Below are 27,629 nucleotides of genomic sequence, written 5' to 3'. Positions count from 1 at the left end.
TTCTAGCATGAACCATGTATTCCCTCTGGTGTTTTCCTTCATATTTGCCCCTCAGGCTGTCAAAGGAGCACTAACGAGCCGCGTGTGGCCTTTGGGGAGGGAGTTGGCCATGCCCGCTCTGTGGATTTCTATTCCTTGTTAGCGCAGCTGGAACACAAATCAATACCCCACATCTCACCCTCACCCCCCGCAGGACGTCTCTGTCTGCTGAGCATGGTTATGTGGCTGTGACTTGGAGATCACACGCAGGGAAGCATTCACGTTGCCACATCTCCTGCACATTCTGCGACCAGAGCTAATCGGGTCGTACACAATCCATGTTCCAGACGAGCTTGTTTTGACACTTAATGCCTGCGTTCTGTAATGCGACGTACATATGCTGTGCGTTTTCTGCAACTGACCCTGAGCGCTACCACAAAATACTTTGAGAGCAGTTACCAAAACGTATGCAGGCTGTTTCCAAATTTAGATGGAATTGCACAGAGATCATAACGTGTGCTTTTAAGTTTCTCAACCACTGGAGGTCTGAGCAGCTGTTTCAAGCACCTTCTGCACAACATGTGTTATCCATGTACCTAATTCAAGTGATCGAAGATATACAGCCCCTTCCGCCCCCCGCCCCCATCTTTGCAGCACTGGCCAGCACTGGGAGGAGCTGGTCGCCTCACTTAGAGCAAAGGAAGACCAATTGTGACATTTCAGCTCGAGCTGGGTGAGTGAGTCCGTAAAGGAACAGCAGCAAGTGGAGCATCAATGAGGTTGGAGATGAAGGTTTTATTTGGCGAAGGACCTTAAAACAGGGTCCAAAGGAGAGGAAGTTGCTAGGAACCCCTTTGGAACTGTGGAATCGCAGCCTTGAAAGAGTGCCTCTCGAAAGTGCATAAACACGCTGAGAGCGAGTGAGTCAGAAGCACATGAATTGTAAGAGGTTGAACCCAAGAGGCCACATCAGGCAACGCTGCTTAATACCATCACATGATCCGCCCCGAGGCCCATATTTAATTAAAAGAAGGAGCGGGGCGCAGGAGAGGCCAGAAGAGGCTGCTGTTCTTCGCAGATGGAGCCAGGGGAGGTGGGAGCTAAGCCGTGATTGCTGGGTCCGGAGAGGAGAGCACGGTCAGCATGGACTGTGCCTACTGCTTCCTGGGCTGCCTGCTTCTGGCTGCAGCAGTGCCCCTGGACGCCGCCAAACGTGAGCCATTCTCCGTGTCTGTGTTTAGCCCGTTCTCTGGCTAGGGGCTGGCGTGCGGGGCTGTCTGGGGGAATGCCGTCTGAGCCAGAGCTGGGCTCCACGCTCAGTCATTTCTTCTGGAAACCGCTGGGAATGTTGGAACCACAGCAAAATGCCTCCAGCTCCATTCTTTGCTTCGGGCTCAGAGAAACTAATAACCGTGCAGCCTCTCTCTTATGGAGCTTTTTTTGTTTTTTTCCCCATCACAGTTGGGGCCTACTGTCTTGCCAGACAGGGGAGGGTGGGGGTGCGAGGGGATCAGTCTCTGGCCTGAGAACAGAGCGACGCTCCCCACTGCACTTTGGTTTCGATCCGGTAGGGTAAAGCGCTCAGGGGCCCCAAATCTGGAGACGAGCTCTCTAACAATCCCAACCCAGAAGCGCACCCCGCTGAGATTTCTCCCCAGAGCTGCGTGAACGGCCGCTTTGGTGAGGTTACTGCGAGAGAGCTGAAGCCCAGGCCTCTATTCTGGTTCGCACTGCAGGTTGGCGGCTTGTTAACAACGCCCATGCCCAGATCCCTGAAACAAGAATCTTTGGAGGTGGGTCCGAGCACCCTTGTTTAAAAAGCTCCGCCCTAGCCGGCGTGGCTCAGTGGATAGAGCGTCGGCCTGTGGACCCAAGGGTCCCGGGTTCGATTGCAGTCAAGGGCACGTACCTCGGCTGCAGGCTCCTGCCCGGGCCTGGGCCCAGGTCAGAGGCGTGCAGGAGGCAACCAATGGAGTTCGATGTTTCTCTCCATCTTTCCCTCTCTCTTCCACTCTCTCTAAAAATCAGTGGGAAAATACCCTTGGGTGAGGATTTAAAAAACAACAACATAAAAAGCTCCTCCTGTGAGTGGGATGCAAAGCTGGAGTTTGAGCCGTTGAGGCCAGAGGCAGCCCCCTTGTCCGGTCCCGGGGCCCCCGGGTGGCGATGGGCCTGCGCTCCAGCAGCCAGCGTGGAGCCGGAGTCAAGTGTGCGTCACCCAGAAGGGCCGCCCACCTGGCTCCTAAAGGCTTCACTGGCTGAAAAGTCAGGGATCCCGGTTCTGCCGGTGACTCCCCGGGGCCCCGGGCGGGAGGCGCTGAGAAGGGACCGCCTCTGTGTCCCCCCCTGTGCGCTGGCTGCTCCCTCCGTGGCTCAGGGCATCCCACAGCACCTTCAGCACCTTCAGCACCTTCAGCACCCTCAGCACCTCGTGGAGCAGCCGGTCCTGGCCCAGTCAGAGGCGGGGACACAGAGCCCGGCCTGCCGCTCCCCTGCTCGCCTGAGGGAGCAGCATCTCGGACCCTTGGCCAGGGGGCCTGCGCACACATCCTTCCCGCCGCCTCCTGGCGGGAGAGACGTGTCTACAGTTACGTTGTCCTCGCAGAGTGGGAACCGGAGAGGAAGGCGCAGGAAACTGCTGGCCACCCTGGAGGGCAGAGAGCGTGTCCCTGGGACAGGGAGGCCCAGGCGGGGCGGGGCGGGAGAAGGGGGTGCTAGGGGTGCAGGAGCCCCAAAGTGGGGGCAGGGAGCGGCCTTTGGGGGGAAATGGAGGGAAGTGGCCAGAGGCACGTCCAGTTCTGATCAGGGCCCGGGGGACCCTGCCCCGCCATCTCCCGGGACTGGGCCCAGTGTCTTTGACAAGGGACTGGGGAGGCGCCAGGGTCGGAGAGCGCTGGGGAGGCTGGCATTGTGATGATCCCGTTTCCCGGGCCAGGAAACAGGCCACAGAGAGGGCAAGAAACTGGCCCCAGGCCACACAGCGGGTAAGAGGAAGAGGGCCGCTGCCTCGCCACCGTCCTTCCTGCGGCCGCACAGCCGTGGGCCCCCTGCCAGCCGCGGGCAGGCACAGTGACTTGGCTCCATGCAGCTTTCATTTCCTCCTTTGCCCAACTGGGTAAAGGGGTTCTTGCGAGATCAGCCAACGGCAGGTGCTTGGAGTGGGAGGCCTACAAGGTAGCGATCGTCTTCCTCAACCAACCTCCTGGGTGACTCCCCAGGAGGCCGCGGTCCGGGAGGTGGAGGGACGGAGAACTGACAGGTCAGTGGAGGCCTGCGCCCAGTTCTAGCCTCCTTTCCACCCACACCCCTTTGCTTTGCTCAGTAAAACGGGGTTGGATCTCTCCGTTACTTTGAGAGGAGCCCCAGTCCATTAGGCAACGTAACAAAACCCTGATGTTCCTGGCTCCTCCTGGCCCTAACCCAGAGCCGCTGGCCACAGGAAACGGGATGGGTAGGATTCACAGTGTTTCACACACTAAGGGATCCTTACCGCTGTCCAATCACAGCCCTGGGAGGAAGGAGGGAGAGGAAGGTGCTGACAAGCTAGTTAAGGATCAGCCTCAGCCGCAGGTGGTGATGGGCGAGCAGGGAGGCCAAAGTGCCCACAGGAAAGCCAGGGCTGAGCTGGGAGTGACTTCATTGACCTTCACACGTATCCCCGCCCCCAGCACACACCTCTTTTCCCCCTTCTAGTCTGCTTACTATTGGGTGTTGTTTTTTCCTTCTGCTTTTAATTCAACTTTTAATTCTGCGGTCATTGTAGATTCATATACAGTTGTAAGAAATACTACAGCCCAGCCGGGTGTGGCTCAGTGGTTGAACGTCAACCCAGGAACCAAGAGGTCACCGGTTCGATTCCCGGTCAGGGCATATGCCCAGGTTTCGGGCTCGATCCCCAGTGAGGGACGTGCATGAGGCAGCCAATCAATGATTCTCTCTCATCATTGATGTTTCTATCTCTCTCTCCCTTTCCCTTCCTCTCTGAAATCAATAAAAATATATTATAAAAATACTACAAAGAGATCCCCCTGTACCTTTAGCAGGTTTCTCCCACTGGTAACATCTTATAAAACTAGTGTATAATATCACAACCAGGATATTGACATTGATAGAGTCAAAATACCGTTCCATCACCAAAAGGGTCCCTCATCCCTTTAACAGCCAAACCACCCAGCCCCAGCCCCTGGCAACCACCAATTCATTTTCTACATTTATAATGTTATGTAAATAGCATCATTACCGAATGTCATCTTTGGGGATTGGCTTTTTTTTTTTTTTTTTGACTCAATGTACTTTACTGACGATGTGGCATGTATCAGTAGTTTGTTCTTTTTTACTACTGAGTAGTATTCCGCGGCATGGATGGACCACACCTTAACCCTTCGCCCAGGGCGGGATATCTGGGTTGTCTCAGCGTGGGCTGTTTTGAATAAAGCTGCTAGGAACATTCATGCCCAGGTTTTTATGTGAACATAGGTTTCCTTTTCTCTGGGATAAATGCCCAAGAGTTCAACTGCTTAGTTGCATGGTAATTACATGTTCAGTTTTACAAGAAACTGCAAACTGTTTTCCAAATTGTGACTGTACCATTTTATAGTCCCACCAGCCATGTATGAGTGATCCGGTTTCCTCCCATCGTCACCTACATTAGATGTGTCCCTATTTTTTATTTTAGTAATTCTGAAGGGTGTATAGTGGTATCTCATTGGCCTTGTAATGTACATGTCTCTACTGGTTGGCGATACTGAACATCTTTTCATGTGTTTCTCTCTGTCTGCACAACCTGTTTTGTGAAATGTCTGTACAGGTCTTTTAATTGGGTTGTTTGAGTTTTAACACTGAGTATTGAAAATTCTTCATATTTTCTAGATATTAGTTCTTTCTTAGAAATGCAGTTTGCTTTTCTCCCTGTGTTTAATTGGCCGTTTCATCCTCTTCTCATGGTATTTCACAGAGCAGAATTTTTTTTTTATTTTAATGAGGTCTCATTTATCATTTTTTTCCTTCCATGGGTCGGATTTTTGGTGTCACGTCTAAGAATTCTTGTCTAGCCTGGAGCCTGAAGCCCTCTCCTGGGCGTTCCACATTTTTGTAGCGCCATTTGCTAGCTTCCCTCCATCAGATTGCTTTTGCATCTTTGTAAAAAATCGGTAGGGCATTTTTGTGTGAATCTATTTCTGGGTTCTCTATTCTGTCCCATGGACCTACGTCTATACCTTGTCACTCTCCTTTTAATTTTGTATTTTTCCTTGACTTCTGACATTTAACATCAGAAGAAAGATCTGCTTTGATTATGTTTCTAGAAACACTGCCTTTCTCTCAGGAGCTGAGGAAAAGGAAGACTCTTGAGAACAGTGGGGAAAACTGGTTCTTGGGCTCAAAATGTCTGAATCTTCATTTTTGCTCAATTAAAGATGATCCTGAGTGGATCCCATCACTTCTCTGGGCCTGAATCTCTTCATCTATAAAACGTTCTTTCCAGATTGAACATCCTGCCATTCTGTGACTCAGTTCGAGCGAATTTCCAATTACAAACATTTATTGATAAGCATGCATTTCCTGACCTCGCTTAAGAGTATCATTTTCCCAAATAGGAACAATCTCATAGAATCACAGGACATTTGGTTTTTGTCTGATTTGAAGGCCCAGAGAAGACATGGCCTGGGGTCACCCAGCCTGTTTAGTAGCTGAACCAAGACTGGAAACCAGATTCTGTGACTCCCAGTTCAATGTTCTCTCCTATTCCATCTGCCTCCCTTATAAGAAGGGAACAACACGCCGCTCCCTCCTCCTTCCGGGAAGGAGGAATAGAAGACAGAGGTTAGTGGCATCCACTCCATACGGCTTCTCTGACTACCTACCAAATACCACACCTCACGAAGGCCTCTTCCAGGGTTTAAGAGAAGACAGCGTTTCTGGCTGTAAGAATCCACGACCACACCAAGAAATAAGACCATATGAATTGATGAGAAAACAGTTTATGATAACGTATAATCAGGGGCTGACAGAGTTTGGGGCTGTAATAGATTACTTAAATAGGTTGAGTAAAGACACTTAGTACTGCAATAAGTCCAAAGGTGGGCAAGACTAGCGCAAGAGCTCAGCAATATCACCAAGAACTGTTCATCCTTCCATTCTGAAATCCTTGAGGTGTTGGCTTGCTTCCTCAGATTTGCAACCCCATGTTAAATAGGGCTACCCCAGCTCAAGCATCACATCATAGCCCTACCATCTCCAAAATCTATTCTGAGTAGAATTACCTAAACACACCAAGTAAAAGATAGAGTGGATTTAAAAAAAAACAACCAATATGCTATCTATAAGAAATCCACTAATCCACTATATATATATATATATATATATATATATATATATATATATATATATATTAGCATATATGTATGATGGAAAAGGATGTGCCAGTTCAACACTGGGCATTAATATCAAGGTATTCTCAGAACAAGGAGTATTACCAGAGATAAGAAGTCAATTCCTCATGATAAAAGGATTAATTTATGAAAAAGATTAAACATTCAGAGCTTCAAAATACATAAAGCAAAACCTGACAGAACTGAAAGAAGAAACTGGCAAATCCATCATAATAGTTGAAGATTTCAACATTCCTCTCTCAGGAATTGAAAAAACAAGTACACAGAAAAGCAATAGGAACCTAGACGTCTCAAAAAATACTGCCAACCCGCCTGACATAAATAACATTAAAATAGCATTTGCTCAACAACTGCAGACTATACAAGTGCCTATGGAACATTTACCCAAACAGACAATATGCTGGGCCACAAAAACGTAGATTGTTCAACCGTGGGCTGTCCAGTATGCATCTCTTGGAATCCTGGAGGCATTCCTGAGCCTAGCATTCCTTTAGCCAAGTAAACAATTCAGAATGGGAAAAGATGCAAACATTGATCTGAAGATTATTGGTATCCGTGTTTTCCTGATGACATTGTGTAAATCAAAATACTCAGAGGAGATGTGTTGAAAAAACAAATGATGGCTAAGAAATGCTGACTTTCACATTTTTCTTTGATTCATCTAAAGTACATGAAGTGATAGTGTCTGAATACGTGTATTAAAGGTATTTCCAGTGGAGATTAAAAAGAAAACTTTACTTGTTTGACATATTGGAAATATCACATATGTTCTTTCTAACCTTATGAAATAAAAAATGACTTTAACCATCGTTAGGTAAGTACTTAACGAGGAATAGAGTTGACTAAATAATTGGTTTTTCAAATATTGACACAGGATTTCATGATGTGCTGAGCAATGGAAGAACTTCTGGTCATATGAGGGAGCACAACCAATTAAATGGTTGGTCTTCAGATGAAAATGATTGGAACGAAAAACTCTATCCAGTGTGGAAAAGAGGAGACCCGAGGTGGAAAAACTCCTGGAAAGGTAAGCGGAATGATTCAACCCAAACAACTGTCATTTCCTATTTAAGTTAGTCTCAGATTATAGACTTGGAAATCACGTGGCTTATGTTTCTTCTGTGAATGACAGTGCTCTAGGCATCTCTTCTTTATCTCAACATATCACTTTCCAAGTCTCACACACACACACACACACACACACACACATACACAGAGTTTGATCTCCTTAGAATTTACAAGTTTATGGTTTTTGGAAGACTTTGGAGAGTGAGCAGGTTTGGTCTCAAACCTATTTAACTCACGTGTGAACGGTCCTCTCCAGAAGATCTGAGACTCCAGAGTAGTTTTTGACCATCTCAACACTGTGGCTTGTCAGGAAGTGAGTATCTTTCTATTCACATGAATGAATGACTTCTTCAGTCATTGGTTTTGAGTTAAAAAAATATGAACTTTTAATACTTGGCTTCTCCATCCAATTAAGCAGATTTTAAAACGTATTTTAAGTGAATGTTCTTTCTGTGTTTAGAGAATTCTTTAACTGGTCTGACCTCCTTTTATTATTTATCTTCTAGAATGTTGTACTCTGTAAACAAAATTAGGAATCCAGAAAATAATTTATTGTAAAGAGGCGTAAGGATCCTCTGGCTGATCCTTAGAATTAGATTTAACTTGATGTCATTCATCAGTGAAAGGAAAGAGATGCCTGATCATGGTGCTCCGTTTTTCTTTGCTCTAGGAGGCCAGGTGCAGGCGGTTCTGACCAGTGATTCCCCAGCCCTGGTGGGCTCAAATATAACATTTGTGGTGAGCCTGGTGTTCCCCAGATGCCAAAAGGAAGATGCCAATGGCAACATAGTCTATGAGAAGAACTGCAGAGCTGGTAAGGAATGTTATTCACATCACAGGAACACGCTAGTTCTCCAAACTACTGGAGACCCATCTCAGAAACCTTGAGCCTAGCAGGAGCTTCTCCCACGAATGCAAGATGCTGCTATCATCCCAAGTCACCCTCTCAAGTTGATAATGGGGAGGGTGAGAGTGTGATTCCACTCATTCTCTTCGCCAACATTAGCCAATGACCCTTCAGCAAACGGATGGCTCTCTGCTACTTGGAACCCTCTTTCAAAGCTGCATTGTCAAGCTCAGTTTTTCCTTAGTGTCCAGGTGATTGAACAGAGAATACCTTGTTGATTCGCAAGTTTTGGTTTTATGACTTGGAATTCTTTTGGCTACTCAAGGAATAGCCAATTTGACAGATGTTTGCTGCTTAGAGTAAATTCTGCTCACAGGTATTTCTTAAGCAAGTGCTGTGTAGCTAGCACAAATGACAAAATATATTTTGGATTTGTCTTGCTCTTAGTTAAAGCAGATAAGTTCTTTGTTAAAGAGTGAAAATACACACAAATACATTAAGGGAAATTATCTTGTTGGAACTGTACATTCTTAAAAATGCCAAGCTAATTACTGAAATTCTTCTATCAGTGACAAGGCTATTAAATGCACCTAATGATCTAATTTTATTATTTAGAACTTCAATTAAACTGTCAACAGGTTCATTCCTTATTAATTTATCATATTCCTATGAGGAAAACACTAGATGCTGTAGAGAACGGGTTTGATAGTTCAGAAGTGTTGTATTTAAAATTCTGTAGCATTTTTCTCTTTTTTCCAAAAAAAATTTTTTAAAAAGCTGCCCTAACTTGTTTGGCTCAGTGGATAGAGCATCGGCCTACGGACTGAAGAGTCCCAGGTTCGATTCTGGTCAAGGGCATGTACCTTGGTTGCGGGCACATCCCCAGTGGGGGGTGTGCAGGAGGCAGCTGATTGATGTTTCTAACTCTCTATCCCTCTCCCTTCCTCTCTGTAAAAAATCAAATATATTTTAAAAATATTTTTTAAAAAGCTGATTTTTATGAATGTTTCAAATGATAATCTAGCCCTCTGAGCATTTTTTGTATGAAAGAGTTCTTGTGACTTATGAAAATTCTAACAAAATTTTGATCACCACTACAAAGACCTGGGGATCGTTGAAGAAATGACTCCGGGTGTAGGGCAGGGTTGCAGGTGAACTGGGGTATCTCCCAGCATGGGGGGTGCTCAGAGACTGATGGGGACCTGTCACAAGGACACAGAAGCCAGCTTGAAGGGGCTCTCACGGGCCGTGTTTGAGTCTATTGAAGAATAAAAATACTAATGGCTGTAATTGATTGATAAATAAAAAGCTCAATAAATGTCAGTGATGTAAAATACCAAGAGTTGTTCTAGATGGAAAAAAAAAATACTGATTGTGACTTATTTAAAACGAAAAATGTCATACGTACAGAAAAGTAGAAAGTAGGGTACATTGAGCAGCCAAACACCCTACCTAGCTTCAACAATTTAAACATTCTGGATATTTGTTCTCTCTCTCTCTCCCTCCCTCCCTCCTTTCTTCCCTCTTTCTCCTTTCTCCTCCCTCCCTCCCTTCCTTTCTTTCTGAAACAATATAGCCAAATGTAGTATGTGACCCTTGATTACTGTGGTAGGGTGGTAATGGCATTGTGCCTGTGTAAGAGAATACCCTTATTCTAAGGAAACGTGTGCCGAAGTCTTTAGGAGTGGGCAGTCATGATGTCCAATGGAAGAAAGGCTACAGATAGAGTGTATCCAAATAAGAAGACAAAACTACCCTCGGTTTGGTTTGAGTTCAGTTGTGATTTGGAGACTCGGTGTGAAGATAAAGTATGTTAAGCGAGATCTCTAGATCAAGCAGGTCAAACTCAAAGGCTAACACGGGCCAAATAAAGGAGGCATGTGGCCCACGGGCCGCGAGTGTGACATGCTTGCTCTAGATTGAACGTTCCTGAGTATTTGTTCTACATAAAGCTTACTGAAATTGAACATGTATAACACATACAGAAAAATGCACAGATCATAAATGCACCATTGGATGAATTCTAAATATTAGGGCTGTAGTTGTTCAACTATATTGAAAAAAATATGAAAAGTGTCTAATTCAATGATGAGCATTGAGCAGTCTGATCCGGACGACGATCACGGTTTTTCTTTCTCTGCTTAGGAACAGGCCCCTCTGCTGACCCGTATGTTTACAACTGGACAGCGTGGGCCGAGGACGCTGACTGGGGAAATGACACCAACCAAAGCTACCGCGTGTTCCCCGACGGCCGGCCTTTCCCGCACCACCACCGGTGGAGGAAGTGGGGTTTCGTCTACGTGTTTCACACACTTGGTTGGACTTTTACAAACCCCTTTAGCTTCTCCTTTATCTTTCCTTAAAATTTAAAAATTTTCTCTCTTCTTATTCTATAACCAAGAATTAATAACACTGAGTTTAATCATAGTTAATCTGTTAACTTTCCTTAGCTGGGATGTATATTGCTTAGTCTTGCCAAATTTCCAGGACACCAAAGAATTAAAAGGAGGGGGGGAAACCCCTGATTCAGCTTTCTTTGTTAAAACAAAACTCTTTTTTTTTCTGGTCTAAAACAGTAATCTAAAAAAGTACTAATATTTATTTATTTGAATGGCACACAGATGGGCATTTGTTGATTTATTCTTTAATTTTTTATATTGTCAAATGAATTTTTAAGAATTAAAGAAACATGTTCTTTTTAGGAAATTTGGAAAATGCAGAAATGTACAAATGAAAAATCAGCCACCCATAATTAACACCAGAGGTTATCACTGTTAACACAATGGTGTTTTCTTTACTAATATTTCTTGATTAGGATTATACACATTTTTTCCTTAATGTCACGAGTATTTGACTATATCATTAAAATTCTTTATATACATTATTTTAATGATTATATCACATTCCATTGTGTAGAAATAACATAACCTAACCACAGCTCTTCTTGGGCATAGCCAACCTTGTTTTCTTTTTTTACCCACAAATGGTATCCACTTTGCTTTATTGCTGGTGAAGTGATTACAGTTAGGAGGAGAGATGTAGGTTATTTCTAGCAAAGCTGCTAAGTCCTTAGTTAAAATTGTCACCAGGTGCCACCTGGCTCTGCGGATTTGACAATCGCTACCAATAGTGCAGCCTCCAAATTCCTAAATGCTTTGTCTTTCATTTCGTAAATGTGAGAAAGCTTCTCTTTCTCCAATTAACTATTTGCAAATCAAAACAAAGTATTAATAATGCCTTCTGATTGAACAAAGTACAAAATACATGTCAAATATTATGCCATCTATTTAAATGAGTTGATTTACAGCTGACTTTTTTCAATGCATGTCTGGCCCTTTGTCTGTCACCTCACCCCGTGTCATGATTTCTTTGACCTGACATGGAGTTTTCACGGAGTCTCTTACGCTTACTGACACTCAGAGTCTGTTTAGCCTAGTTAACATCCATTAACTTAACTAGTTACAATGTCTTTATTTGCAATCAGCTTTTAGCCAGGAATTTTTGTTTTTTTCACAAGCCTACTTTGAATTCCCATCTTCTGCTGAGGTCTTAGCGTTAACTGATATTGTCCCGCAACTAAGCATTGCCCCTGAGGTCTCTCTCTCAGTGCCAGAACTAACATTTTCCTCGCATATAACGAACCCCCTCAGGGACTCCATCAGAACTGTCTCTGAATGTCCAAATTACACATCCCTGAGAAGTCTAGTGTATTTTCCTAACACCTTTGAACAGGCGATAAACATGGTCTTTCAACATCCCCATCTCACAAGCATCCATCTTACAATACCTGTTGTTCCAATGACACATCTATACCAGGTGACTCAAAAGTATGAGAAACATCCTCGTGCCCTGAAGGAGAGGAGTCACTTTCACTGCTAGACAGCGGCAGCTAGATTTTAGGATAGGGTTCAAAAAGAAAAAGAATGGCTCAAGGGTGTCCTAGAATGCTTTTATAGAACCACTCCGTTCCTTTTTATACCCACCATACCATCCATCACTTACTGCCTGTTTGTACGCAAACACTATTAGAAAGTGGAGGATTCTAGTCCCCTTAAATAAAAAAATAAAAAAAGCTTCTTAATGATATAGCCAGAATAGTAATATTATTACGAAAATAAGGTTGATTCTTGGATCCATTTTTTAAAATGCCATTGGCCACTTCACCATTACATTAAATGTATTTTCTATGGGAAATACTTCTATTTCAAGTGCCAAGTCACTTATTTATAAGAAGTGTTTATTTATGAACTAATGACTGCATTATCCCACCAAACAGCTCTGTTGGTTTTACCCACGCAGTTACGTCTACTTAACTGTAGGTTTGTTTTTATAAGGTTTCATGTCACAACCCTTCCTGGTGCTCCCTCCCCAGAGCAATCTCAAAACGACCGTGGCTCGTCGTGAAGAAACAACTTCCTATAATGGTCATGGAATAGTAACCAACACCTAACCATTTCCACCCTCTCACAGGTCAGTATTACCAGAAATTGGGACGGTGTTCAGCAAGTATTTCTATCAACACAACCAACGTGACGCTTGGCCCTCAGGTCATGGAAGTAACTGTCTATAGAAGAGACCGAAGGGCGTACGCTCCCGTCGCAAAAGTGAAAGATGTGTACCTGGTAACAGGTGAGCGGTGTGAAGGCTCAAGTAACTGAGGAGGAGGCCTTCGTTCCGATGATGTTAGTGGGCTGAGAAGGAGTGAGAGCGAGCGTTCTGGTTTGGGTTACCGTTCATCTGGACTCCTCCCCTCAAACTTATGTTCAAGGATGTACTCCCTCTGTTTTCCAGATTAACGTGGGGAAACTCTAGAAAAAAACTTACACAGGAAAAAGAAAAATGATGCTGATTTATCCCTAATTTAAATGTTCGACTTAAAAGTCTTAATTGAATTCATCCACTTAAAACCAAGCAATCATGCATTCTTTCTATACATCTATGTCTTTTAGATCAGATTCTTGTGTTTGTGAATATGTCCCAGAAGAATGATCGAAATTCCTCTGATGAAACCTTCCTTAGGGACATTCCCATTCTGTTTAATGTCCTGATTCATGATCCCAGCCACTTCCTGCGTGAGTCTACCATTAACTACAAGTGGAACTTCGGGGACAATACTGGCCTGTTTGTTTCCAACAATCGCACTTTGAATCACACGTATGTGCTCAACGGGACTTTCAGCCTTAACCTCACTGTGCAAGCTGCAGTGCCTGGACCTTGCCCTTCACCGACACCCAGACCTCCAAAACCCACTCCTTCTCTATGTAAGTGTTTTCCAGGTGATCTTTGGGGGCGGGGAGGTCCTTAACTGGTAAAAAAAAAATGGCATGTAAGTTAGAGTGTAACAGCCCTAGTTAAAAGGGTTGTGTACAGACTGCAAAAATCTGTTGGTTTTTAAAGCCATTTTATCACTATTTTAAGCTATTAGAATAATGACCAAAGGAGCCTGTGTTTAAAGACACTTTGTAGGTAAATGTTGGTGACTTGTAAACCGCTCTTTGACCTTCCTGGTTTTCACTGGCCTCTGTCACATGTACAGGTGCTTCCCCCATCTAGCTCACACATTCTTGTTCATCTCCCAGTGTTTGTCGCTATGAGAAGACACGCTGGCGCCTTGTACCAAAACATTCAGGCCCTCCCACTTTCCTTCCTCCCACACACTCTTCTCTCCACTTCCATTCTCCTCCCTGCACTGCCCACATCCACTCAGTGTCCCATGAAGACACAGCCACACCTAAAAGCACTTTCTAAATGGCCCCAAAGGAATGTACCTTGAGAATATTTTTTGGCCAGCAAGCTGGAAAGACTACAGACATTAAAATTGTTCCGGATATAAAGCTTAATTAATTAAATCCCACCCTCTACTAATAGTATATGAGGACATTCAAGAAGTTCTTAAGCATCTACCTTAGCTTCCCTTCCTCACACAGCCATTAGCACATCTTAGCACCCCAGGATCCAGGGGGTTGTAATAGGCTGACATCCTCTCATTGGACACAAGAGGGCGCCATCACCAAGCCCAGAGGGACCATGCCATCATGATGTCTAAACTTGTCATTGTTTTTACCAAAAACCTGTTTGTTATAAATAATAAACTATAATAATAGTGTTATTAATAAAATGAGATATTATTAAACCAAACATATGTAAATCAAGACACTATAATTTATTACTAATTTTATTCTTTAAAATATATGTTATTAATTGTTATTAGAGAGAAGCGAGGAAGGGGGGAAGAGAGAGAGAGAGAGGTGAAGAAACATCCATTTGTTGTTCCACTTATGTATGCATTCATTGGTTGAATCTTGCATGTGCCCTGACCAAGGATGGGGCCCACAACCTTGACAAATCGGCATGATGCTCTAACCAACTGAGCTATCCGGCCAGGGCCCACCTGTCTGTTAAAGTGTTAGTTTTTCTCCATTAGCCCTTTAATCATACCTTGACTTTATAAATATAGACTCAGAGATATAAACTTGACTTTAGGTATGTCTGCAAAGAAACATGTGCATTTTTATAAGCATTCTACCAATGGTAAAAGCGACTTTTATATTATTTGGTCATTTTTTAAAGTTTTATTTTGAAATATAGCAGAGTCGTGATTCCATGCTCTAACTTGACAGCTAAATTCTGCCTGCCAAGTACTCTAAAAGAAGTTCTCCAGTTTCCTGGAAACAGCCAGCCATCTTTAATACCCTGTACACACAAATCTATTGCTACGGAACACAGCGGTTAAATCTCAGGACTAAATGAGTAGGGATTATCCTGTAACTCCCGAAGGACCACTGCGAGACTCGGGGGGCATCCCCAAGAGTCTGCCACAGACAATCCTGCTGGTAACCCGCTGCATTTGAACCCAACATGGCATCGGAACCTTCCAGGCTTTACCCAAGTGGCATTTCCCAAAGTGAGTGCCATGGAACACTTGCTTCCAGAGATGCTCTGAGAAGGCCCCTCCGAGCAAAGGAGCTTCATGCTCAGTCCCCACTCACGGCTCCGAGGAGGCCTGGAGAGCACTCCCACAGGGCTTCGTGCCTACGGGTCCCTGTGGTAAAAAGGGGGCCTTCTGAATGAAGCTTCGGTGCCCTTCCCGCAAAACTGGGTCCATTTCATGCCTTCTTAAATTTTAGAGAAAGTAGTGTTGCATTTTCTCTATCATACTTTCTTTCCAGTCTTTTTGTCTTGTTAAAGGAATACCAACACCTTAGTTAGAGCTTTTGAAATTATAACTAATTATCTTTTTACTGGGGTAAAATTGATGTATCACATTATATTAGTTTCAGGTGTACAGAGCACTACATTCTTTGCTTTAATCCTATTCAAAGGGTTATTTTTCAAAAGCGTCTTGTGCCCACTCCTTTTCTTCCCCACATCTCTGCTCACCAATAACTGAGGACTCTTAGAGTGTAAGTTTAGCAGCTATGAGACAGCCAAACAAGGGAAAAATTGCCTCCTTCCATGTTGCTTGTTTCTTAATCTATGATGCACCTACCTTACTATTTAAAATTATGTATCTTATATATGCTGTAGCATACCGTATTTCATCATGACTGTTGTATCACATATTTAAAATGGCTTCTACCTTTCATTTGCTTCCTATGTTTAAGCAAAATATGAGATTGTGTTTACTTACATAACCTAACAATTATAATGCCTTACAGCTCTCACATCTATATGCATCATTACACGTTTAGTTCACATTTCGACAGCAATTTAAAAGTATAGGGTTCTTGATGTTTTTCTAAAGAGCAGGCAGACAGGTGTCTAGATTTTGGGTTCTATCATGAACATCTTTTACATCCTCAGCAACTAACCTAAACTCTGTTATTCAAACTCTGCAGCACCCGCGGGGGACAGCCTGCTGGAGCTGAGGGAGGCTCCCGACGAAGACTGCCGGATTAACAGATACGGCCACTTCAGAGCCATCATCACAATTGTAGGTAAGACCAGCAGGTGAAGGATGTTGGAGTCTACTGCAGGCCACCCACACACTTCATTGGCTCTGGTGGGTGCGGGTGGGGAGCAGGGGCACCCACTCTCTGTCCAAGGTGATGCCGCACATACACGAGCCAAGACTCTACTGGTGTCTAGATTCCCACCTGCCTACCCCAGCCTTCCCACCACATCCTAGTGGACATGAGCTTCCGTGAGGCCCACATACTGATGAGCCTGCCCAGGCCCTGAATCTCCGGCCCTGTGCATCCTGGGAACCTGAATGAATGAGTCTTGAAAGAAGGCCAGTGACAAGTTCCCACAACTTCCGCTTTCTTCCCTTGCTGATTTCACAGCCACATTTCTTGTATGTAAGAAGCGTGAGTGAACAGGGCCACCACACACATTTGTGCATGTCAGGCACAGCGCACAAGCACCCAACAGAGAGGACAGGTGGGGTCTGCAGCCAGGCCATGCACCCTGGACCTGGGGGTGGGGGTAAAACCCACGCTGTGTGCCCTGGGGCTGAGCGCCTCACGAGAGAAGCTGGCCAAGGCCTGCACCTGGGGCAGCATCCCCCCAGGGGCACCTTTTCCTGGAACACCTGCCCAGAGCAGGTACTACCTTCTAACACGGACACGGGATCAGAAATGAAGAGCTAGGGTGGGCTGAAGAGCAGTTCAGTTTAACTTTGAAAATGCTGCAGGGGCACGTATTTCGTATTTCGAGGCGATGGGGTGGATTCCCGGATCAGGGTGTGTGTGGTGTCGGGTGGTGAGAAGGCTGTCTCTGTTTTGCTGGGCCTCCTGATTTGTAGTTTGATTCGGGTTGGTTTCCATTGTGTGTTGATGTGTTTTCCCCTGGGGGGTTGTTTTATCAGAGGGAATCCTAGAGGTGAACATCGTGGACATGACAGAAGTCCTGACGCCCCTGCCACAGCCCGAGGACCCCTCGATGGATTTCCTCGTGACCTGCGAAGGGACGTGAGTACATCGTCTCCCTCAGAGGGCGGGCCAAGTGAGGACCCCTGAGCAGAGGCCTGACTCCAGTCTCCCCGACTAAGTGGACTCATAGTCCTAGTTCCTCAGTAAGCCAGGACAAGGGAGGACCCTGCGAGGCCTTCTCCAGGATGCATTTGTTTTGCTAAAGTAGAGCAATGCTCATTACCTTTAACTGTAGGTGATGCTGAATAATCATTATTGATCGAACAGTTACTATGTTCTTACCATTGTCCATCCGTTTTCACATAATTCTATGAGTCCCCTCATTTTACAGATAGGGCCATGGTAATTATAGAACCTGCCCCCATAGACAGTGGGTCCCTGACAGCACAGTCCACAGGTCAAGGTCTGGCTCAGAAACCCACTCTTTTTTTCCCCAATGGTTTTATTGATTTTAGAGAGGGAGGAAGGGAGAGGGGGAGAGAGAGAGAAACATTGATGTAAGAGAGAATCATGGATAGGCTGCCTCCTGCATGCCCCCTACTGGAGATCAAGCCTGCAACCCAGGCATGTGCCCCAACCTGAAATCAAACCTGCGACCTTTTGGTGCACAGGACAATGCTCAACCAACTGAGCCACACTGGCCAGGGCAGAGCCCCACTCTTACGCTCCCCGAGGCTCCTCCAGAGTGGCAAGAGGCTGATGTGGAATAGCTGGGTCCTAGCATTAATTAACAGCAATGCCTGATGATCCTGCCTCTCTTTATAATTTACAAAGCTCCTCTAGTGCATTTTATAATTTGGCTTCCTACGGTTTGATTATAACTATATATAATAGACTAACTAGATATCAGTGAATATATGTACTACATCAATTAATTGTTCATGAATTAACTAATTCACATACACGTAAATCCAGTGATTAAAATGTATGTGTATGTAAAAGTATAAATGAACAAGAGCATGGGACGGTATAAAAATGGTAGCTAAGAAGCTCTCCAGCTTGGGGACTGAGGATTGACAGGAACTAGAGAAAAAGCCGACTGAAGAGTGAGGCTTGGCAGAGGCCAGGGCATGCCTCCATCGCCCCCGCTCCCCATGGGACCCAGCATCAGAGCCCTGTTTCTCCCTCTAGGAAGTCAACTCAGAAGTGAAACAGTGGCTAAAACAGTCCTGCCTGGCCGGGTAGCTCAGTGGTCACCAGGACAGCTATCAAACATCTCTAGTTCAAGTCCCAGCTCCACCTTTGACTGCTGTGTGATCTTGGGCCAATTGTCTTCTGTCCTGAGTGCTTCGTCCCTTGCTACTCTGGGATAATGTTACTTTCCTCATAAAGTCATTGAGAGGAATAGACAGACCATGTCTTCTATCCAAAATGCAGGCCTCACACACGGTCAATACCATATACTCAGCTGTTGTCGCTGCTGTTGCTGTATTTTCCTCTGCAGGAACCTAGGCAGGTCCGGCTCTGGCATCTAGTAATGCATTTGCCCAAGACCTACGCCACCCGCCGTCTGCATCCTGGAGAGTCAGAAGGTAGAGGGAATGGCTTGGGCTTCACACAGGGTCCAACAGCCCCTGGCCTGCCTTGGTGGCACATAACTTCTTCCTGTCCCATCCCCGGGCCTCACCTTCCAGACAATAAGGAGGAAACAGTAGCTCATTCCCAGGCTTGTTGAAGGATGAATTATGTGACGATTCAATGTCAGATAGTTTGAGGGGAAATAAGGTGGATTTCAATTTTATAGAAATGATTTTTCCTTTAAAGCTGCTTCATCCCTCTCTCTCCCTCCCGGTGCTGTGCACGCCCTCAGCATTCCCACCGAGGTCTGTACCGTCGTGTCTGACCCCTCCTGCCAGCTCGCCCAGAACACGGTCTGCAGCCCCGTAGAGGTGGCCGTGGGCGACGCGTGCTTGCTGACCGTGAGGCGGGCCTTCAACGGCTCCGGGACCTACTGCGTGAACCTCACTCTGGGTGACGACGCGAGCCTGGCCCTCACGAGCACCCTCGTCTCTGTCCCGGGCAGACGTGAGTTTTGTGCTTTCGTTGTGGGCGCATTTCATAGTGTAGATGAAGGGCGTCGTGTTTCATACTAAAGAGCTGTGTTAGTGATGTTTAATTTTATTTCAACGCAAAGTTTATTGAACTCTTGTTAATGTGGGTTTGAGGGCTGGCATTAAAATCCAACAGCAAATCTATTTAGGGAAGGGATGAGAGAGAGAGAGAGACCGAGTGAAATCATGGCCAAAGAGAGCCTTTTGATGAAAAAAACTCAGCTCTGGTCATGGAGCAGTAATCACAGGGTCTGATCACTGAATGCTCCATAGATTCCTATTCCCAGGGGGAAGTGTGAACCAACATCAACAAATAATGATGTTCTCCAGTTAAACCAGGGCAAAGGGGAGGCTGGGATCAACTTGTCATGGAAGCCACTGGGCAAAGATCTGAAGCCAAGAAGAGAAATAAGAAATCAAGCGGGGTGCTCGCTTCGGCAGCACATATACTAAAATTGGAACGATACAGAGAAAATTAGCATGGCCCCTGCGCAAGGGTTACGATCAAATTCGTGAAGCATTCCATTATTAGAAAGAAAGAAAGAAAGAAAGAAAGAAAGAAAGAAAGAAAGAAAGAAAGAAAGAAAGAAAAGAAATCAAGTGGGCTCCTCGCTCCCTTCTAACTTGCCACTCCCTCTTTCCCTTCCCAAATTCAACTGAGCATCCCACAGAGACTATAGGAAACCAACTTACCTATTCCTCGGATGGTCACCAGAAAAATCCATCTTTACCCTCCCAATGCTTGGAGAGGCAAATGTTTACAAAATGGACTAAGACATTTCCCTGAGAAATGTTCATTTTCTGGTGGCTTCCAATGTTTCCCAACCTCAAATTAAGGTCTCTACCTGGTGGCCCTCACTGAATTTCATTTATCACCAGTTCTGTAGTGAAGTTCCGGCTTTATCTCTTAGAAGGAGTGCTACGTGGTGGAATGGAAGGAAGAAATTGTGTGCACATTACACTTGGTTTGCCTCTCGAGTACTGTCAGGTACAACCTAATGACTAACCCCCAAGTCACCCCTTCGGGCTTGGAGCCTGTCTCATAAGGTAACATGTGCCCAGACATAGTCAGTCGTTAATATAAAAGGCAGCTTTAGCCTCACTGAAAGAAAAATTGTAGTAACCACTCATGTAATTATGTGTATGAGGGCTTATTGTTCGTAAGATCCAAGGTATAGATTTGAAAATACACACACAAAAAACAAGAACACAAAGGAAGGAATTCTCCTTCCTGGAGGGCGGGTGCATTGGGCCCTGGGGTGAAGAGCCGCGAGGTAGGGGCCGAAAGGCAGCTGGAGCCTCCACACTGTCACCTCCAGGCTTTGTGCTGCCCCATTTGCGGGGGGCGGGGGGGCGGGCGGGGGGAAGGGTTGCCTTTAAAGTCATAACCTAGGCTGTGAAGCTTCCTCGGTGCCGGCAAACCACTGTTCTCTTAACTGGATTGGATGCTAGATGCATGTCTAATGCTTCTTAGAGTGAGCGATAACTTTAGGGGTGACCCGAGCCAGCTCTCCGAATCGACATTAAGGACGTTCAGGAGAGCTTTGAATCCAGTGGGGCCGTCCTTTGGTGACTCAAGTATCAAAATCAGAATTCAGAGAAATGGATCATTGCTCAAAGGCAAATCCATAGACTCTCAGCTTTTACGCATTGATCCAATGAACACGCACAAAGCTGCTGCAGTTCTTCCAACAGATACTCAGTGAGCATCTGCTCCGTCCCCAGCACGGCTCTAGGCACAGGCTCTACGGTTCTTTTGTGAGCAGAAACAGAGCACAAACAGATAAGAAGGCTTGTGAAGAAAACAGAACAAGGGCAGGGCAGGGAGAGCGACTAGCATGGGAGAGAGGCGACAAATACTGGCTTTTCAGATGGGGAGGTCGGGAGACTTCCTGCCGACCCGGCAGCACCCACTTGGTGAGGGGCCTCCGCTGAACGGTGACCCGAATTTGAATTGTGAGCAGTCCGTTTCGATCCTTGCAGGCCACCTGCAGGGTTAGGGTTTTATTCTGTGCGTAAGGGGAACCCCTGGTGGGTTTGAAGCATGATCCTAATGGATGCTTTCAGAAGGTCCTACTGACTGCTGAGGGCAGCAAGGATCATTGGAGGAAAGAGATCTTCTCAGGGGAGAGGGCTGGTGGCTGGGACTGCAATGGTTGTGGCGAAGGAGAAGGAGGAAAAATAGATCAACCCCAGTTATACTTCGGCGGTAGAGACAAGATTTGCTGGGTTCCTGGAGTAAAGAGAAGACATAATCCTTGCTTCGTGGTTCTCACAACTTAATAGGAGAGAAATATGTGTAAGGAAGTAATTGCAACACAACGTGACTGAGGCAGAGGAAGAGAGGCGAGCAGGGACCAAGGAAGGGGTGACCGCCCCCTCATGTATGTCTGGAAGGCGCCCCAAAGGGGTGGGCACTTGAGATAAGCTGGGGAAGGACATTCCCAGCAGAGGGTGTAGACTGTAGAGATTTGAGAGTGTGGGGAGGAGGCCAACTCCCGGGTTTTCAGCACAGCTGGTAGGTACGTAGGTAGGGGTGTAGGTAGGGGGCGATGAAGCCAGAGCAGTGGGCGGGAGGGTCACGGAGCCCTCCGTCACGTGGGCACGGCTGGGTCACCTGAGACCTGAGCAGGTGTCTTCAGGACATGACACCTCTCCCCTGAGCCCTTAACACAGTGGTCCAGACATGCTAACTCCTTCTCTCAATGGAAGATAAGCTGGCCCGAAGGCCGTGTGTGATGTAATGGAAAAGATCACCGACAAGCCAGACGGAGCGGAGCGGTGTATCTTCTGAGAGCTCCTTTGTCATTTATTTGATTGCACTCCAAGCTGCATGTCCTCGAGGCGGAAGCTGTCACTCACCTGGTCTTCCTTCTCTTTTAAGGCGCGGGCTCCCCAGTGAGAATGGCAAGCGGTGCCCTGGCCTCGGTGGGCTGCTTGGCCGTATTTGTCACTGTCATCGCCCTCGTGGTGTACAAGTAAGTTGCTGGTGGTTCTAACACTTTAAATCACTGTGGTACGTTGTTGAAAACAAGTAGCAATGTGCTGCACAAATGGGCCATTTTCCCTTTTCGGCTTTTAACCATTTTATGTGTGGGAGGAAAATCTTCCCATTGAATGATGAATACCAAACTAGCCTGTTGATTTTGCTGTGGTTTTTTTGTGTTGTGTTTTTTTTTTTTTTTAATTCAAACAACGCTACCAGATGTCAGGAACTTAACAAAATTGTGTCAGCTCAATATTTAACATGTAAGCTCAAATGATAGTAAACAGGCACATGTCTTGCACGAAGAAGAGAAAATAAATATGTTTCCGAAAGACATCCGTGTCTTAAAAGCCATAGATGAGGTGAAATGGGATGAACGTTTTTGTACTTGGGCGGGTAAAAGCTTGGGGAAAGGAATATCTCCCAGCTGGGGATGTTTTTAAAAATCTTCCTAACACATTGCTTTTCAGAAAACGCAAGGAATACAAACAGATAGAAAACAGTGCTGGGATCAAAGGCAAAGGCCTGAATGTTTTCCTGGAGCACGCAAAGGTCAAGTTCTTCCCCGGCAGCCAGGAGAAGGACCCACTGCTCAAGAACCAACCGGGAATTCTTTAAATCTCCAGCCTGATTTCTGACCAACAGCTCGCTCTTCAGTGCCGTATGTGTGAGCTGTGCTAGCGTAGAAGACGGTCAACTTTTTTTCCTAAACATTGCTGTAAAATATATATACTGTGGTTTAGGGAGGTGCAATTTTTTTTATAGGTTAAATGACATTTTAGAGAAGTAGAGAGGAATTATAATATGTCACGCAGCCTCGGCCATGTTATAGAACTGATGGAGTCGGTCAGCCGTGCTTTCTTTCATTATGATTTATGTTTCGCTTATAATGTCTTCACAGGATTAGTAGGATAGACATACCGTGTCCAAAGAGTAGGGGGAGGAGGTACTATTCATCAGAGTGACCAGGTTGCCTGGAAGGTGAGGATGGACTCTTTCTAGCTTCCCATATACACACATGCGTACAATCAATGCACTGTACTCCTGTCCCTAAGACCATGCTCCCAGGAAACTGAAGCCTATTGCAAGGAGCATGCATGAGCTTCCCAACAGGACAACAGGACAAGCCTCTGCTATGATGCAGATGCTTGTTATACTAAAATAACAATAAATCTAATCGGTGGGTGTGAATATTTTTGTGACAACCTGCCCCGCCCAGCTGGGTAAAGAAATGGCATCCATTCGCTTATCCCACGGACATGTAGCGCGTTCTGTGTGTCAGGCATGTTGCTGCACAGATGGGCCGGCACTCGGTGTTGACGGTCTTGTGTGTGTGTGTGTCTGAGTTTCTATGCACTCCAGCGCATTTATTTGAAATTACATATTGTGATTTTCCAAAGGAGACCCCTGGTTGTCCTACTACTTTCTCTACTTAAATGGTATAGAGACTTATCCTGGCCAGGTGGCTCAGTAGGTGGGAGTATCGTTCCATATACCAAAAGGTGACAGGTATGATTCCCGGTCAGAGCATATACCCAGATTTCGGGTTCGATCCCCAGTCGGGGCAAGTACAGGAGGAAACCGATCAATGTTTCTCTCTCATATCAATGTGTTTCTCTCTCTACCTTCCTCTCTCTCTAAAAATCAATGGAAACATATCCTCGGGTGAGGGTTAAAAAAAAAAGTTACAGAAATTTGATCAGTAAGGGTTTAACTTCCATTTGTAACTAAAACTATGTACCATATGTCAGACATGACATTTTTTTCCCTCTCTTCCCTGCAAAATAAAGTATGAAAAGAGACAAGATCCTGGAATTGTAATTATTTTTTAATTTGTTGTTTGCCTTTTGGTTTCATTTATAATTTTGACACATAGAAAGTTGTTTAATGTGGAGCAAGAGAATTTCATAAGCATTTTATACTTTTAAATATATATTTTAAATTTCACAGTGTTTGAAATGTCAATAAATTTAATATGTAAGTGTATATAATCAGGCCAATCTAAAAGAAGAGGTTTTCCAAAAACAATTGTTCTGGACTCCTGAAGCAGTCGGTAGTATATTAAAAATGAAGGCGAGAGGCTAGTTCTAAATCCTAGATCAGCAAACTTCTTCTGTAAAGGGCCAGATAGTAAATATTGTAGGTTTTGTGCGTCATACAGCTTCTGTCGCAACTACTCAACTCTGCTACCACATACATAAATAACAAACAAGTTCCAGCAAACGCCTTCTTACAAAAGCAGCTGGGCCCTAGCCGGTTTTGCTCAGTGGATAGAGTGTCGGCCTGCGAACTGAAAGGTCCCAGGTTCGATTCCGGTCAAGGGCACATGCCTGCGTTGTGGGCTCGATCCCCAGTGGGGGGCTTGCAGGAGGCAGCCAATCAATGATTCTCTCTCATCATTGATGTTTCCATCTCTCTCTCCCTCTTCCTTTCTCTCTGAAATGAATAAAAATATATTTAATTTTTAAAAAAAGCAGGTGTGAAGTCAGATACGCCCTCGGCCACCGTTTGTTGACCCCTGTTCTAGACCAGAAGAGACTAGAGAGACACAGCAACTGAAAGCAGCTTAGGAGTCTGAATCGGAGCCTGCGTGGAGAATCAAAAGGCTATGAAACATATTCTTGGGACAACTAAGGGAATACATACTGGGTGCCAGATGATCTAATGGAATTATTGTTAACTTTCTTAAGGAATGGTGAAGAATTCTCAAGGAGCTGGTGGAGATCAACACTAATCTTGTGCATTCACTTCATAGATGGCCTAGATGCCAAAAATTAAGCTATTCGTTCTGAAACCATCTCCGAAGTATAAAGAAAGTGCAGAACATGAATTGTGATATTTCTCCCCATTTATGTGTTGGCTGCAGGTCTCTGTTCTCAGCCATGGGTCACTCTGCCCCTTGGGAGTCATTGATAATATTAGGAGGCATTTTTGGTTGTCACTACCAGGGTGAGGTGCTGCTGACATCTAGTTGGTAGAGGCTAGGAATGCTGCTATAAACATCCTACAAACTACAGGACAGCACCCCACAACAAAGCACCCCATATGATCTGGCCAAAACGTTAGAAACCCTGTCATGGATTAATTGAAGAAACCCTTGACCTGGATGTAAAGACAGAAGACTTGGATTCAGGTCCAGCCCTGCCACTTAAAGGTGAGTAACCGGGGCACGTTATTTGACCTTCCTTGAGCCTCGGTCTCCTCATCTGTAAAATGGATATGTGGTCCCTCCTTTGCTTATTTCACAGGGCTGCGACAGACCCCCCTGAGAGAATGAATGGGCATGAAGGCCTCTGTAGATGGCACTGTGGTGTGTACCACTAGGTGAGGCCTGCGGACAGAGCAGTGGAAAGATGCTTTGTCATTTTTATGACGATTAGGAGGCCAGGACGTTAGTACCTACACAGAAAAGTATTATCAAGTTGCAGCAGAATCACTCGGAGGTTAAAACACAGACTCCTGAGCCCCACCCCCAGAGTTTCTAATTCAGTGTTCAGGGGTGGGCCCATAATTTGGATTTCTCACCCGTTCCAGGTGATGCTGATAATGCTGCTCCCAGCACCTAATTTTGAGAACTATGGTCTTGAGATCCAAACTTTCCTTCTGTCAACAGAGGGTAGCAGAGAGCAGCAAATATGCAGTCCGTCACCAAGGAAGCAAGTCAGAGGCTGGATGAAATCCTCGTCGAGCCCCCCAACATTTCAATCTAACAAATAGCGGAAGAGAGAGCTGAAATCATGAACTATTTAGATTTATATTCTCTATGTGACCTTGGCAACTACTCATTTAACTTCTGCTGAATGGCTATCTATAAAATGGGGGAGTGGCAATTAATGTTTGCTGAGAATTAGAACTTCCCATGAAAATTGAAATGTGTAGGTAATAAATTATTCTGGGAATTTCTTATTCTTAGGACTTTTTATAAATGTCTGCATTTTAAACACTTCTGACTCACTCATAAACATTAGTTGCCCTCATTGAATTTTCAATTGTTTAACAGTTTAGAGGCAGTACTCTCTCTTTTCTTTTAAAGTCTACCAATAGACCATTAAGTAATCATACTTAGTGGCCTCTTTTTTTAAAATATTTTTTTATGGGTTTCAGAGAGGAAGGGAGAGGAAGAGAGAGGTAGAAACCTCAATGATGAGAGAGAATCATTGATTGGCTGCCTCCTGCATGCCCCTCACTAGGGATCGAGCCCACAACCCAGGTCTGTGCCCCAACCGGGAATCAAACAGAGGCCTCCTGGTTCTTAGTTCAAACACTGGGCCACACTGGCCGGACTAGAGGAAGTACTCTCCATTCATTCATTGCATCCGGAATGTATAATAATTCCAAAAGTTAGTGACAAGCCAAGGATAGATGAAAAGATAGTCATCCAGGGGTGACTACCTTCTGATGGGGCTCCTGGTTGGGGAAACATCCTTTAAGAATTTTTTTTAAACAACGGTCTCACAGCTGCTGGAACTGGTACCCTAAAAATTCAGAGGTCAGTTCCTGGGACTCACCTCTTGCAGACTGATTTTCATCCTTCAGCCATCCTTGACTGAGCACCAGGATGGCCCCGGCTCTGGTCTGGAGAGGACACAACCAACGAACAAGAGAAAAGGCCTCCGCTTGGAGCTTGGGTTCCAGATGTTAGTGCAGTGAGAGCACCAACCTCTGGCCTGCAGCCCCATCCTGGCCCATCCCGCTGACCCCAGCCTCATCTGCAGAAGCAATTCCTCTGCTATTTGTAACCGAACCGCCATTCCTTCTGTCCTCGAAATTCTGGAATAAAATTTGCTTTGGAGAGCTTCCATAGGCTTTGGGAGAAATTGGGTGCCTTAATGGTATTTTAGTATTTAACCAATTTTTAATTCCCTGTATAATTTTCCCATAGATATCATCATGTCACCTCACTAATCAAAATTTCTCTCAAATCTACAATGCAACTCTCACTGTAAATTGCATTGAACAGGTTTTAATGATGAAAATTAGATATTAAGACTTTAGCTTAGTGAGTCCTTAATTTTAAGGTGTTCATTAGAATAAATTCCTTTAGTATATTTTTCACATTAAAAAAGATTAACTGCTAATGAGAAGGTGGCAGAAGGATTTTGTGGCTGTGGATAGTTTAAAATTTTTGTTTTTGGAATTGAGTCAAGGAGTTAGTTAGGACTTAAGCCAGGCATCTTTCCTTTAAGTACTGGAATCTCCTCATCTATAAAATGGAGGGAAGGAGAAGAAGAGGGAAACTAGACTGGAAGAACTCTAAGTCTCTTTGAGTTCTAATGCTTGTGCAAAATGGGGAGGATATTCCCCAATTTCCTTACAGTGATGTCGGGAGGACTGTATCCTAAATTCATAGTTGGCAGTACAGTGTATCAGCCAGATCTGGCTCTGCCTGTTCTTCTATGCTCTATGAGCAAAAGTTGGCATATCTATAATAATAAA

General features: G+C 45.1%; 1 protein-coding gene across 1 annotated transcript; it reads left to right on the top strand.

Moving 5' to 3' along the window:
• Positions 1-1,010: 1,010 nt before the first annotated feature.
• GPNMB (glycoprotein nmb) lies at positions 1,011-23,998 on the top strand. Its single transcript, XM_079785336.1, has 11 exons — positions 1,011-1,192; positions 7,243-7,395; positions 8,107-8,250; positions 10,429-10,599; positions 12,754-12,912; positions 13,233-13,544; positions 16,122-16,220; positions 17,093-17,195; positions 18,967-19,181; positions 22,092-22,185; positions 22,664-23,998. Exons 1-11 carry the CDS (start codon positions 1,123-1,125, stop codon positions 22,809-22,811), a joined length of 1,668 nt encoding a protein of 555 aa, XP_079641462.1. The 5' UTR covers positions 1,011-1,122; the 3' UTR covers positions 22,812-23,998.
• The last annotated feature ends 3,631 nt before the right edge of the window (positions 23,999-27,629 follow it).

Source organism: Cnephaeus nilssonii, assembly GCF_951640355.1.
Source record: "Cnephaeus nilssonii genome assembly, chromosome: 12".
In the NCBI taxonomy this organism is placed as follows: Eukaryota; Metazoa; Chordata; class Mammalia; order Chiroptera; family Vespertilionidae; genus Cnephaeus; species Cnephaeus nilssonii.
The sequence above is the reverse complement of the archived record's forward strand: the minus strand, read 5'-3'. Positions and strand labels throughout refer to the sequence as shown.

What these genes read in the sequence shown, in the direction of transcription:
- GPNMB (XM_079785336.1), top strand. Translation starts at nt 1,123, where the DNA reads ATGGACTGTGCCTACTGCTTCCTGGGCTGCCTGCTTCTGGCTGCAGCA. An exon ending in GTGGAAAAACTCCTGGAAAG is followed by an intron (nt 7,396 to 8,106) that starts GTAAGCGGAATG and finishes TCTTTGCTCTAG; the next exon opens with GAGGCCAGGTGCAGGCGGTT. An exon ending in CGTCTCTGTCCCGGGCAGAC is followed by an intron (nt 19,182 to 22,091) that starts GTGAGTTTTGTG and finishes TTCTCTTTTAAG; the next exon opens with GCGCGGGCTCCCCAGTGAGA.